The 13,913-nt window shown below is 42.2% G+C and overlaps 1 protein-coding gene across 1 annotated transcript in view; it reads left to right on the top strand.

The window, feature by feature from the left end:
- Positions 1 to 13,913, top strand: part of SPON1 (spondin 1) — a 488,651-nt gene that overhangs the window by 385,335 nt on the left and 89,403 nt on the right. Inside the window, exon 8 of the mRNA XM_061610510.1 lies at positions 6,204 to 6,268. Coding sequence (XP_061466494.1) covers positions 6,204 to 6,268 — 65 coding nt within the window. The remainder of the gene's footprint in view (positions 1 to 6,203; positions 6,269 to 13,913) is intronic.

Here is a 13,913-nt window from a genome sequence, read left to right as displayed (position 1 = left end):
TTATTATTAAATTACATCAAATTGCCAAATCCTGAAAGAACCTATATCTTAGGAGACAGATCCTAGGAGAAGGAAGCCTATAGAAAGCTAGTTTTCAACACCACCCTAGCAGGAAAGCTTCAGGGGACACTGTAAACAAGGCTAAATTCCAGTCAGAGAGAAGGGGAAAAAGGAAACTCCACCAATACATACAGGTTCAGTCTTTGCTAAAAAGGGCAGCTTTAGCTTTCCTTAAACACAACCACAAGCTCTGTTTCCCTAGATTAAAGAAAGGTCAGGCTGTTCTAGGTTGGAAAACAACAAACAAACAAAAAGACTCGCCTGGAAGTTGTAGCCCCTTGCTTAGATTAAAAGCAGCCAAAAGCTAGTCTAGTTTGTCCAGGCCAGAGTGCAAGGCACCACTTAAAACTACAGGGGAACTTGCACTGATAAAAGTGGTTGTTGTCAGCAAATAAAATAAAAATAGAGTAAAAGCTAGTTAACCTTTCTTAGTACCACTAGTCAAAGTCCTTAAACAGCCCCACCCCTCGCTACGGAAGGAAGCCTGCCTTCAAAGGAAGGAAGCCTGAGATAATCCTAAGGAGTTAAGCCCCAGCAGATAGTTGTGCCATCAGCCTCAATTAACACATCATTGGCTGGCAGCAGTAGCTGGGAGGGACCAGCCACACATATAAATTCAGAGCACCCTAGCGAGGGAGTCTGCTCCACAAGCTAGAGGGAGCCACAGCTGATGAAGCATCAAGGCCCCAGCTGACAAAGCATCAAGCCGAGTTAAGCAGCAGAACCAGTTTGGCAGCAGGGTGAAGAAGCCAGCCTCCGCCCACTCTTCCCATCTGTTCCCTGACCTCAACTAAACTGCATTTTCCAACCCACTGACATAATAAACTTTAACCAAAACTATGCAGGTAAGAAGCCAGCAGGGGTGTGGGGGCCTTCCAGTGTTTTGCACCGCCTGCAGCATGTACGACTATCTGCCTGTTGGACAGAAGTCGTGGGTGTGCTCTCGGTGCAATGAGCTCCTGGCTGTCCGGGAACGACTTCATTTCCTTGAGGCCAAGGTGGCTGACCTGGAAAAGCTGAGAGAGGCAGAGAGGTGTGTGGAGGAGGCCTTCAGGGACGTTATAGCTGTGTCCCACTCCAAGGATGAAAACTCTTCTGCTATCATGGAGAACGATGGTCTCAGGGAAGGAGAGCATCCAGCTGAGGAAGAGGGAAACGATCCCTTAGAAGGGACCCATTCCTTGGGGGATGAGCAGCTATCCTCTCGTGCCAAGGATATATCTCCATGGGGTGGAGGGATCCTTGTAGTGGGTGATTCGATCATTAGGAATATAGACAGTGGGGTGTGTGATGGGCGTGCAGACCGCAAGGTGTTTTGCCTGCCTGGTGCGAAGGTTGCGGATATTGCCCGTCGTTTACATAGTTTGGTAGACGGTGCTGGGGAGGAGTCAGTGGTCGTGGTGCACGTTGGCACCAACAACATGGGGAAGTGCAGCCATGAGGTCCTGGAAGCAAAATTTAGGTTGCTAGGTAGGATGCTGAAAGCCAGGACCTCCAAGGTGGCTTTCTCTGAACTGCTACCGGTTCCACGCGCAGGACCAGCCAGACAGGCACAGCTTTGCAATCTCAATGCATGGATAAGACGATGGTGTCGGGTGGAAGGGTTTGGATTTGTTAGGCACTGAGGAACATTTTGGGACAAGCCAGGCCTGTACAAAAGGGACGGGCTCCACTTGAACCAGAATGGAACCAGACTGCTGGCACTTAAAATTAAAAAGGTGGCAGAGCAGCTTTTAAACTGACTGAGGGGGGAAACCCGACAGGAGCTGAGGAAGGTCCGGTTCGCAATAAACCTCCCCCCTGGGATTAAGACCAAAGAAATGATGAAATTTTAAAAGGGGTAGGCCTAGAAGTAGGCATTGTGAGAGCAGGGGCACAGGATATAAATTCAGAAGAGCAAAATTACCACAGGCCTAACCACAAGTGCCAAAGACACTTGAAGAGAGACACTGCTTACAAGTGCCTGTACGCTAATGCTAGGAGCCTCCGAACCAAGATGGGAGAACTGGAGTGCTTGGTCTTAGAGGAGAGCATTGATATAGTGAGCATAACGGAGACCTGGTGGAATGGAGAAAACCAGTGGGATACGGTTATCCCTGGATATAAACTATATCGGAAGGACAGGGAAGAACGTATTGGTGGCGGAGTCGCTCTATACGTGAAAGAAGGCATTGAATCCAGCAAGCTCGAAACCCCAAAAGAGGCAGACTCCTCCACAGAATCGTTGTGGGTGGTGATACCATGCCCCAGGAGGGATTTAATACTGGGTATGATCTATCATCCCCCTGATCAAAATGCTCAGGGAGACCTTGAGATGAGATATGAAATTGAGGAAGCATCCAAACTAGGAAATGTGGTAGTAATGGGTGACTTCAACTACCAAGATATAGACTGGCCACATATGTGTTCCAGTCATGACAAAGAAGCAAAATTTCTAGATATTCTAAATGACTATTCCCTAGACCAGTTGGTCATGGAACCGACCAGAGGGATGGCAACCCTGGACTTAATCCTCAGTGGGGACCGGGACCTGGTGCGTGATGTGTTGTTGAACCGATTGGGAGCAGTGACCATAGTGCTATTAAATTAAACATACATGTAAATGGCCAATTGCCAAGAAAATCCAACACGGTCACATTTGACTTCAAAAGAGGAAACTTCACAAAAATGAGGGGATTGGTAAAAAGAAAGCTGAAAAACAAAGTCCAGAGGGTCACATCACTCAAAAATGCTTGGAAGTTGTTTAAAAACACTATATTAGAAGCTCAACTGGAGTGCATACCGCAGAACAGAAAAGGTACCGCCAGGGTCAAGAAGATGCCAGCATGGTTAACGAGCAAAGTCAAGGAAGCTCTTAGAGGCAAAAAGTCTTCCTTCAGAAAATGGAAGTCTTGTCCGAATGAAGAAAATAAAAAAGAACACAAACTCTGGCAAAAGAAATGCAAGAAGACAATAAGGGATGCTAAAAAAGAATTTGAGGAGCACATTACTAAGAACATAAAAACCAACAACAAAAAATTCTATAAATACATTCAAAGCAGGAGACCATCTAGGGAGGCGATTGGACCCTTGGATGATAAGGGAGTCAAAGGTGTACTAAAGAATGATAAGGAGATTGCAGAGAAGCTAAATGAATTCTTTGCATCTGTCTTCATAGTGGAAGATATAGGGCAGATCCCTGAACCTGAACTAACATTTGCAGGAAGGGATTCTGAGGAACTGAGACAAATAGTGGTAACGAGAGAGGAAGTTCTAGGCTTAATGGACAATATAAAAACTGGCAAATCACCAGGCCCGGATGGCATCCACCCGAGAGCTCTCAAAGAACTCAAATGTGAAATTGCTGATCTGCTAACTAAAATATGTAACTTGTCCCTCGGGTCCTCCTCCGTGCCTGAGGACTGGAAAGTGGCAAATGTAACACCAATATTCAAAAAGGGATCCAGAGGGGATCCCAGAAATTACAGGCCAGTTAGCATAACTTCTGTCCCTGGAAAACTGGTAGAAAGTATTATTAAAGCTAGGTTAACCAAGCACATAGAAGAACAAGCCTTGCTGAAGCAGAGCCAGCATGGCTTCTGCAAGGGAAAGTCCTGTCTCAGTAACCTATTAGAATTCTTTGAGAGTGTCAACAAGCATATAGATAGAGGTGATCCAGTGGACATAATGTACTTAGACTTTCAAAAAGCGTTTGACAAGGTACCTCACCAAAGACTTCTGAGGAAGCTTAGCAGTCATGAAATAAGAGGTGAGGTCCTCTTGTGGATAAGAAATTGGTTAAGAAGCAGAAAGCAGAGAGTAGAAATAAACGGACAGTTCTCCCAATGGAGGGCTGTAGAAAGTGGAGTCCCTCAAGGATCGGTATTGGGACCTGTACTTTTCAACTTGTTCATTTATGACCTAGAATTAAGAGTGAGCAGTGAAATGGCCAAGTTTGCTGACGACACTAAATTGTTCAGGGTTGTTAAAACAAAAAGGGATTGCGAAGAGCTCCAAAAAGACCTCTCCAAACTGAGTGAATGGGCGGAAAAATGGCAAATGCAATTCAATATAAACAAGTGTAAAATTATGCATATTGGAGCAAAAAATCTTAATTTCACATATACGCTCATGGGGTCTGAACTGGCAGTGACTGACCAGGAGAGAGACCTCGGGGTTGTAGTGGACAGCACGATGAAAATGTCGACCCAGTGTGCAGCAGCTGTGAAAAAGGCAAATTCCATGCTAGCGATAATTAGGAAAGTATTGAAAATAAAACAGCCGATATCATAATGCCGTTGTATAAATCTATGTTGTGGCCGCATTTGGAATACTGTGTACAGTTCTGGTCGCCTCATCTCAAAAAGGATATAGAGTTGGAAAAGGTTCAGAAGAGGGCAACCAGAATGATCAAGGGGATGGAGCGACTCCCTTGCGAGGAAAGGTTGCAGCATTTGGGGCTTTTTAGTTTAGAGAAAAGGCGGGTTAGAGGAGACATGATAGAAGTGTATAAAATTATGCATGGCATTGAGAAAGTGGATAGAGAAAAGTTCTTCTCCCTCTCTCATAATACTAGAACTCGTGGACATTCAAAGAAGCTGAATGTTGGAAGATTCAGGACAGACAAAAGGAAGTGCTTCTTTACTCAGCGCATAGTTAAACTATGGAATTTGCTCCCACAAGATGCAGTAATGGCCACCAGCTTGGATGGCTTTAAAAGAAGATTAGATAAATTCATGGAGGACAGGGCTATCAATGGCTACTAGCCATGATGGCTGTGCTCTGCCACCCTAGTCAGAGGCAGCATGCTTCTGAAAACCAGTTGCCGGAATCCTCAGGAGGGGAGAGTGTTCTTGCACTCGGGTCCTGCTTACGGGCTTCCCCCAGGCACCTGGTTGGCCACTGTGAGAACAGGATGCTGGACTAGATGGGCCACTGGCCTGATCCAGCAGGCTCTTCTTATGTTCTTATGCCTGTTTTCTTCCATGAGGGCAGGCAACTGTGTTATAGCAGGGGAAAACATCCCCATCTGTGATGTTATGCAGCCTTCACTGTGCTGACTGTACTCTGTTCCTCTTGTAGGCTAACCTTTGGAGCTCATGGGCTAACCTGTGTCCCTCCCACTCTAACTCCCACCAACCCCAGCCCACATGGCCAATGGGCAGGGATGATGGGAGCTTTACTCCAGCAACATATGGAGGGCCATGGGTTTCCCATCCCTGGGCTAACTTTTTTAACAGATCCCATTAATAATGCCTATATGTGGAAAACAGTGGCATGGGAAAGGATGACACTGTAACTTTGGGTGGGTTGAACCTCTTAGCATAACTCAACAAGAAGGCAGCATTCAGACATGGGGTTTATTGCATTAGTGTCACTGATTGTAATGGTAGCACTTCTGTCCCAGTTTCTAACATTCTTTTCACACTGCAGTACCTGTTGCATTATGGAGCTGTGGCTTTTTGACTGATATACCCTCATGTCACACTAAATTTCTTTCACACCAGTGGACATGGTGTGACACAGCAGTGAACATCATTGGACATGTTGATGCTCCCCTGCTCTTCTGCACATGTGCATTTCTGCTCCCCCATGATTCACCCAGGAACATCAGGAATGAAACAGTATGCCAGCGTATCGCCCTAAATTTTGTGACTTTACTCCAGTGATTTTATGGGTTAATTGAGTTTCAATTGATCAGGAAATTAGCACTAAGCTACCACGATATTCCATTAGATTTCCAGAAGTGGCTTTTACATCATGCGAAAGATTAAATAAAATGCAGAAAATATCAGGTAAGGAAACATTGGGAAAATGGAATAAACTGCCATCTAAATGCAACCGAAGTCTGGATCCTGCTCGTGACGAGACCATCCCTGGGAAAAGTTACATGCAGTACCAATTCTAATGTAACTTTCCCATGAGTATGTGCCCATTGTAGGAAAAGTTATCTTTGTGAGTAATTAAAGTTATCTGTGTCATGCAAGGAAGACGTACATTCCCTGAACAGGAAATGGAATGATGAGCTATATCTGCCTTCATGGGAATTATGAGAAGCTATTTGAATTCAAGTGCCTTTTCCCCTGGTTACAAATCACTGCAGAGACCATAATATTGTCCAAACATCATTTTGTTTATTTATGTTTATTGCTTCTCTTTTGCAGAGTGATGAGGTCTTGACTGTCATCAAAGCAAAAGCCCAATGGCCTGCCTGGCAACCACTAAATATGTAAGTATGCAGGGAATTAAACCTCCTAAAAGACTTTCTTCTTCACTGTCCTCCAACAGAATGCACTAAATGTCTTGCCTTCTACCAAAGTTTATCTCTTTCAAAGAGCAATAGAAAAAAATCCAGTTGATTAATGAGTTTCTTTTTTTGCTTATGCCATCATGTCTCCTTCCATTTACTTCTCTAATGTACATGTGTGTGTGTGTGTGTGTGTGTGTGTTTTAGGGAGGTTAAATAGATTAGGAGTTTCTTACTTACCAGGCACTACAAACATAATTATGTGGTACTTTCCCTGCTCTGAGCAGCGAAAATATATCTGCACTATAGACTAACAGCCCAAACTTTTGCATGTTTACTTGGAAGCAAGTCCCAATGAGTTCAGTGGAGCTTATTCCCAGATAAATGAGCAGAGAATTGTATCCTTAAACTAGTTTTACAAAAGGAGCTGTGGGGAATCCAATTCTGGAAAGAGGTTGGAAATTCTCGGTATCCTTACAAAACTAAAACTCCCAGATTGCTTTGGGGAATCTATGGCAGTTAATTTGTGACACGATTGGCTTCTATTGAAATACAAGTTTGTTTTTAGAATATGACCATTTCTAAAGGAAAAACAATTATTTTATTAGTTTATTACATTTATATCCCACCCTTCCTCCCAGAAGGAGCCCAGGGCGGCAAACAAGAACACTAAAAGCACTTTAAAACATCTAAAAAACAAGATTTTAAAACATATTTAAACAAAGCATCTTAAAAACATCTTTTTTTAAAAAAACACGTTGAAAGCATCTTAAAAACCAATTCCAACACAGATACAAAATTACTAATAGCTGCAGACAATAGGTGCTAAAAGTGGTAGTACACCAAACTCCACCCAGCTGACCCGCCAGTTCTGCCTGTCAAAGATTTCCCCTGGCTCCCCTGATTCTGTGTCTGCTCCTGAACCATTGAAGACTAGGACCTAACTCTCTGATGCTTCCTCTGCGCTCTCTCTCTCTCTCTCTCTCTCTCTCTCTCTCTCTCTCTTCTGGGCAGGGGGTCTATTATTCAGGATAGGGAAGAACTTTGACAATGTTTGTTAGCTCCTTCATGAACACAGCTTTCATTAAGGAATATATGCATTAGTCATGTTTCTTAGTTTACAACTTCCTTTTCTTTTCCCCCATCTTCATTTGCTGTACAAGCTTCCTTTTCAAATCAAATACATACTTTCTGGAGTATAACCCTAGAAAAGGAACTATAGGGTTATGCTCCATGCTTGCATCCCACCCAGAACTCCCACTTCGTTGAATGATTGGCTCATTTCCTAATGTACAAATCTTCTAGTACATTTTCATTTGATTACTTCATCACAAAATATGAGGCTTTACACTTTATTGCACAATCTTCCTCTAGTCTCCTGAGATTTGTTTGGCTGATTCTTTTGTTCAATTTTCTTTTCTAAACTGCCACATTTGTAATGCTTTTTCATCAACACCCTCAATGTTTCAAGGCTTATGCTTGATTTGGCTAGCCCTGTGGTGTGTGTACTTTGGCATTTCATGCTTTCAAGACCTTTGCCTAAACTGTATAGTACATTTTTTTTCTAAATTGTTCTGTCCATACTGTGGATCAGTGGAAAATTGCCTTTCCCAAGGTTGTCATCCCAGTGTCTTTCTAAAATAGGATTTTAAAAAAACTCAACCAACTCCTCTGGTCTTATTTACTGTACTGTTTTAGCAATGAATAATTTTTAAACACTGTATATCTAAACTTTTATTTGTGCACCTATTTAAATATTTCCTAAGCATATTAGCCCATTCTTATGCTTTTAAGACACTCTTAATGTTTATACAATTACTTACTTCAATTGCCATGTAATTAAATTGCCTCTCAGTGCAAACAATGTCCACAAGAAATGATCCAAATATCAGTAATTTGAAATTTCATACCAAGCTTTACTGTCTGCTGTCAGGGCCAATCAATCAATCAATCAATCAATCAATCTTTATTGATACAGTCATAGACGAAAAACATTTATAGATAAAACTACGTACATTTATAACAAAAGGTTACAAAGATGCAGTCATGTTAAAACAATAAAACAATAGAACAACAATAAGGTAGCGGAAGCTTCTGAAGGGATAGATGCCCTCCGTATTGATTGGGCCGCGAAAATGTATTTAGCGACTTGCAAGATAGTATCCTTATTCGCTGCTGACAAAAGATGTAAAAGTAAACAGTCAAGCGGTTTGTAGGGGTATTTATTTATGATTGGGGTTATGAATTTGGAGCGAATATCATCATATAGGGCGCACTCAAAGATGACATGAGAGAGAGTTTCTATGGCGCTGACACCGCAAAGGCATAATCGGTTTGCATACGGGATACGTTTAAATCTCCCTTCAAGTAAGGCAGAGGTAAGACAGTTAAATCTAGCCTTTGTAAAGGCTAGACAATATTTGGGGATCGTGAGAATTTCCAGATAAGGGGCACTGAGCATAGGCGCAAAGCTCAGACCAAAGTGAATAGGAGAACAGGTCGAGGTGGCTGCGGTAATGGAGCGTTGGAAGTCCATATCACTGATACGAGTCCGGATAGAAAGTTTAACTGTCTCTGGAGTGTGGGACATCAGATGTTCAATTGAGAGGCCAATACTTGCGAGGTAGTTTGTAAACGTTAGGGCCCATTTCGAGGTAAAAGAGTCTTCCCAGAGTAAAGGGAGATAGCCAATGGATTTTTCATAAGACATTTTAAGCCAGAAATTTAGGGCGGTCATCCACGCTTGAGACTCAAGTGAGACTAGGCCGGATTCTAACCTAAGGACCGCTGCAGGAATGCACCTGGGAACACCAAAAATTTGTCTGAGAAACAAGGAGAGAACTGCCTCCACAGAAGAGTTGAAGGTGCCAATCCATAAAGGTACGCCGTAGAGAAGTTGAGAAATAGTTTTGGATCTAAAAACCTTTAGGGCTGCCGGAATGTATTGTCCTCCTTTAGTGAAGAAGCCTATCAGGGCCTATCTGCATATTGCTCAGTTTGGGAACTGGACATGCTCCAAAGCATATCTGATCCCAACAGTCCTCACTTGTCAGAACCACAACTGCAAATCCAGTATGGGCTCAACCTTCTTTGAGCACAACCAGCTTTCTGTTTTGGACATCGGGGTACAGGCAGGCCCCACTTATACGGCAGGTTCCATTCCAGACTGCCACTGTAAATCGAAAATCGCCGTAAAGCAGAACCCATTGAGTATAATGGGGCACGTCACGCGAAAATGCCACGAAAATGCTGCAAAAGCACAAAACTGGCTTTAAAACGGGGAATTTCCCACCGCCGCATTAGCGGAACGCCGGAAAGCGAAGCGCCAGTAAGCTGGGCCCTACTGTATCTTGACAAAGTGTAGGTATCCATCTTTAAAGTGAAAATGTGTCATGTCAGTTGAACACTGTAGCTACATGCACTTATATGGTGTGTGTGGAAAGTGTCCTGTTAATCCCCTTGATAATGTCTAGGTAAAAAGGTAAAGATGTCCCCGCACTTGTAGTGCGAGTCGTTTCTGACTCTTAGGGTGACGTCTTGCGACATTTACTAGGCAGACCATATATATGGGGTGGGATTGCCAGTTCCTTCTCTGGCCTTTCTTTACTCCCCAGCATATGCCGGGTACTCATTTTACCGACCACAGATGGATGGAAGGCTGAGTGGACCTCGACCCCTTTTACCGGAGATTCAACTTCCTCCTTCCGTTGGAATCGAACTCCGGCCGTGAGCAGAGCTTCGGTTGCATTACCACCACTTACCACTCTGCGCCACGGAGGTTCTTGTTTATGTCTAGAGTGTACCCTATTTTGCACGCACCCTAGTCTTCCAGGGGTTGATGCACTTTCCCAGGATTTGTCCCTTTTAAAATGTCTGAATGTTAATCCTGCCTAAAGCTACAAAAATTTTGGATACTCTTTCCATATGCGTCCATTAACTTTGATCCACACACCTACACTGGTGTGTATATAACTACACCTAGAGTGCACAGGGACAGCAGGAAGTTGTATATATGCTGCTGCAGTCATAGGTTAACAGCTCAGCAGATATGCTTGACTCAGGAGGTTCCATATAGGGCGAGGCATGGTGTTACATTCTAATTACCCCATTTCTAGGTGTGGTCTTGTTTTCCCACTCCTGTACTGCAGGCTTCTGCATACCTGGTTCAGTAGATCCATCTGCCTGTGGAAGTCTCATATCTGCAGACTTCGCTAGGACAAACTGATTGTATTTCAGTGTGTGCCATTATTCTGCTCACTGTCTAAAAAACAGGGGACTTTACTAGCTGTGACAATTTGTACATTCAAAATTACCATTTTGCCTTAGATGAATAAACTATTATTTACCAATGTTTAAAACATTGCCTGCGGATAAATCATATTAGCCTATTATTATGCATAATGTAACAAACCAGTTGTGGCTATGCATGGCTAATTTTCTACTGACTAATAAGTATGGATAATATTCTTAAGAGTAATCACCAAACATGCACCAGGAAACTGATTTGCCAAAGCATAGTCTTGCATAATATATAACTATGTCAAAACTTATCACTATATGTTAAACAAGAACCTTACAGCATGAGAATTTTGCTGGGATTATAACGCAAAAGATATTTCCACCCGCATTTTGTAGTCTCCAGGGATCATAGTGTTAGACTACAGTTGTCAAAAGAAATTGCTACCCTAATATTTCTGTTTTTAAGATATTAAGGTTTGGAATAAAGCAATATTTTCTCATATGATGAAACATGACTAATCATTGTTCCAGTCTTTATCACTGATATGTCAGTGTTTTCCCGAAGTTAAAACTTGTCACTGGCATCTGGAAAGCTGTGAATACATGGTTGGAATTTTTTTATATGCTACTTGAAGATTAAGCATTGGCTGCTGTTATACAGTCATCATTTTAAAACGGATGTTATGCTTTTTTAAAAATTGCAGCAGTGATATGAACCTGTTGCTAAGTAATCTGGTGTAAGGGAACAAACATGATTGATTAATTTTTTGCACAAGTTGATCAGCAGTGAAAGACAAAAAACACAAAACCTGATGATCACATCCAATGCAGTCATCTTCTACTAGTATATTATCCTAATATTTCAGCTTTGAGCATTTGAATCTCCCAGTAGTCCCATGTGGCTCCACATCTCAGAAACATTAGTCCATTGCCTTATGCATCTATCAGTTCTAAGAACTGGTGCCCCAATGCATGCAGAGTTTGTTCAGCCAGACTAACATCCCAATTAAGAACCTAAGAAGAACCTGCTGGATCAGGCCACTAGCCCTTCTAGTCCAGCATCCTGTTCTCACAGTGGTCAGATGCCTGTGGGAAACCTGCAAGCAGGAACTGAACACGAGAGCACTCTCCCCTCCTGCTGTTTCCAGCAACTGATATTCAGAAGCATGCTGCCTCTGACTATGGACCATCAACTCATTTTGATGGTGTTAATGAATACATTTTATTGAGTATGAGGGCTGATTCTTTGAAATAAAATTAACTGGGACATGCAAGATGTATGTTTAGCACACAGATTGTCACGCATTTATCCAAGGCTCCAGCTGGGTTAGTCCAATATTTTAGACATCCCTTGAGCCATACATTTCATACATCTTTGCAGCATTGTTGCTTCCAGTAACAAAAGGGTTTTTTTCTTCCATGTGGAAGCATCACATAGATACTTCCCATGTTAGAATTAATAGCTCCAATGGGAATAGGACTCTGATAGGCAAAATCACTATTCTTGCATGCACCCTAGTCTCCGAGCAGTGCAAAACTTCCAGGGATTGATGCAGTTTCCTAGGGTTTGGTTTCCTTGGAATGAAAGTCAGGGGAGACTGTGGTGTCTTATAGGATATATGTTTTTTTCTTTACACATATATACAACCTGAGCTTAAGATGGAGGGCTCACAGCATTAATGCTCCATTGAATCTTGCTACCTACAGCCCATAGATTTGGGGGTTCAGAAACAGAGAGCAAGCTAGCCTCTCTGTCTGTTTTCAGTTTCCGACCTTTTCTCAGATTAACTCTAACACAGACACACAAACTACTGCCGCCTTGGACTCCTGCTGGGAGGAAGGGCGGGATATAAATCAAATAATAAATAAATAAAATAAATACTTCCTTGAGGTGAAGACCTCTCTCCTGAAAGAGTCCTTATGACCCACATTGCTCTCCTGGCCAATCCTTAAATGTGTTAATGAATGCACTGGACAGACTTGGTTGAATCCATTAACTTATGAATGAAACTAGTCTGATCAGTAGGGTAGCTTTCTTCCTTTGCAGATCCCAAATCAGTGGCTGGAAAGGGGATTCCTAGAAATCATCCATCTCAACACCCAAATCCCATAACACTATCTACATGATAAACACTTTCCCACATTAATAGCATGTGGCATAAGATCCAGCCTTTGGGGTGCTACTTTTGGACTAGTAACATGGAAATAATTCATGTTACTATTCCAAAAATAGTAACATGAATTTTGCAAAAGTAATATGAATTATACCAGGGTTTGTAGTGTATTACATAAAGCAATCTTTTTCCTTCTGAAAAAGTGAAAGAAAACTTATATTCATTACATTAGCAGACATCTTTATCTTGGTTTAACAGCCCTTTAGAGTGTGCCATTTAAATGATTTAAAAACAACCACCTGATTTTGCTTTTAAGCTGACCCCCTGTGTGAACAATGCAAAGAATAAAAGACAGGATTGCTTTCCATTTCTTAACATGATAATGTTTGTAATGGTTACATGTCTCTCAGCAATTATGTTTAATCTATCATTTTAGATAGGAGCACCCGAAAGTATATATTTTTATTTTTTTATTGTTTGATTTATATCCCACCCTCCTCCCAGCAGGAGCAATCCTTTTAAAGGCAATATGGACCAGTAGTTGGATTATTGTTATTATTCTTTGTCTGTTTCAAAAATGACATGCCTGGAACATCTGAGCCAACGTTGCAGACAGCATTATTCAACTTTGCCGCTGTCCTTTGCATTGCAAAGACTGAGTAAAATAAACTGACACCTCAATTCCCTGCTCAGTTCACTGTTGTTAATAATAGTGATGACCCCAACCTGAGGCAGCTGTTTTCATATTCTAGACTATACAACCCACCTATGGCCATTCCTGAGGGACTCCAACAGGGAAGCAGCCAGGCTTAATAACTGAACAGCTTGACAGCCATAGCACAAAAATGAAGAGCGCTTTGAAAAGTGTCCTTAATTAATCAACACATGTCCAGCTGAGTCAATTAACAACAACCTCCATGTTGTTCCTGTTACATCTCACACCTAGTCTCAGCCTGAAGCTTTATTTGCCAAGTGTAATTTTTGTTGTGATTGTAACCATCCAGAATCCTGGGGCATACATGGCTTCCAAATGATGCTATAAATCCATCTCATGAAACTATACCACTTAGTCAGGATGGACGAAGACTATCTTGATGCAGGAGCTCCTTCCAGGTGATCTAGTCTCACACCACAACAGTAACATTTATAAGTAGGGTGTCATATGTGGGTGAGAACTGCTTCCAGACTGTCATTATTTTGTGGATGGGATTCAATTGCATACTGAAACATTCAGGTTGTTCAGTTAAAGTGGATTTGGTGCTCTTGCAAAACAA

This window comes from Rhineura floridana, chromosome 2, assembly GCF_030035675.1.
Source record: "Rhineura floridana isolate rRhiFlo1 chromosome 2, rRhiFlo1.hap2, whole genome shotgun sequence".
NCBI lineage: Eukaryota > Metazoa > Chordata > Lepidosauria > Squamata > Rhineuridae > Rhineura > Rhineura floridana.
Note: the sequence above shows the minus strand (reverse complement) of the source record. Positions and strands in the feature narration are given on the sequence as shown.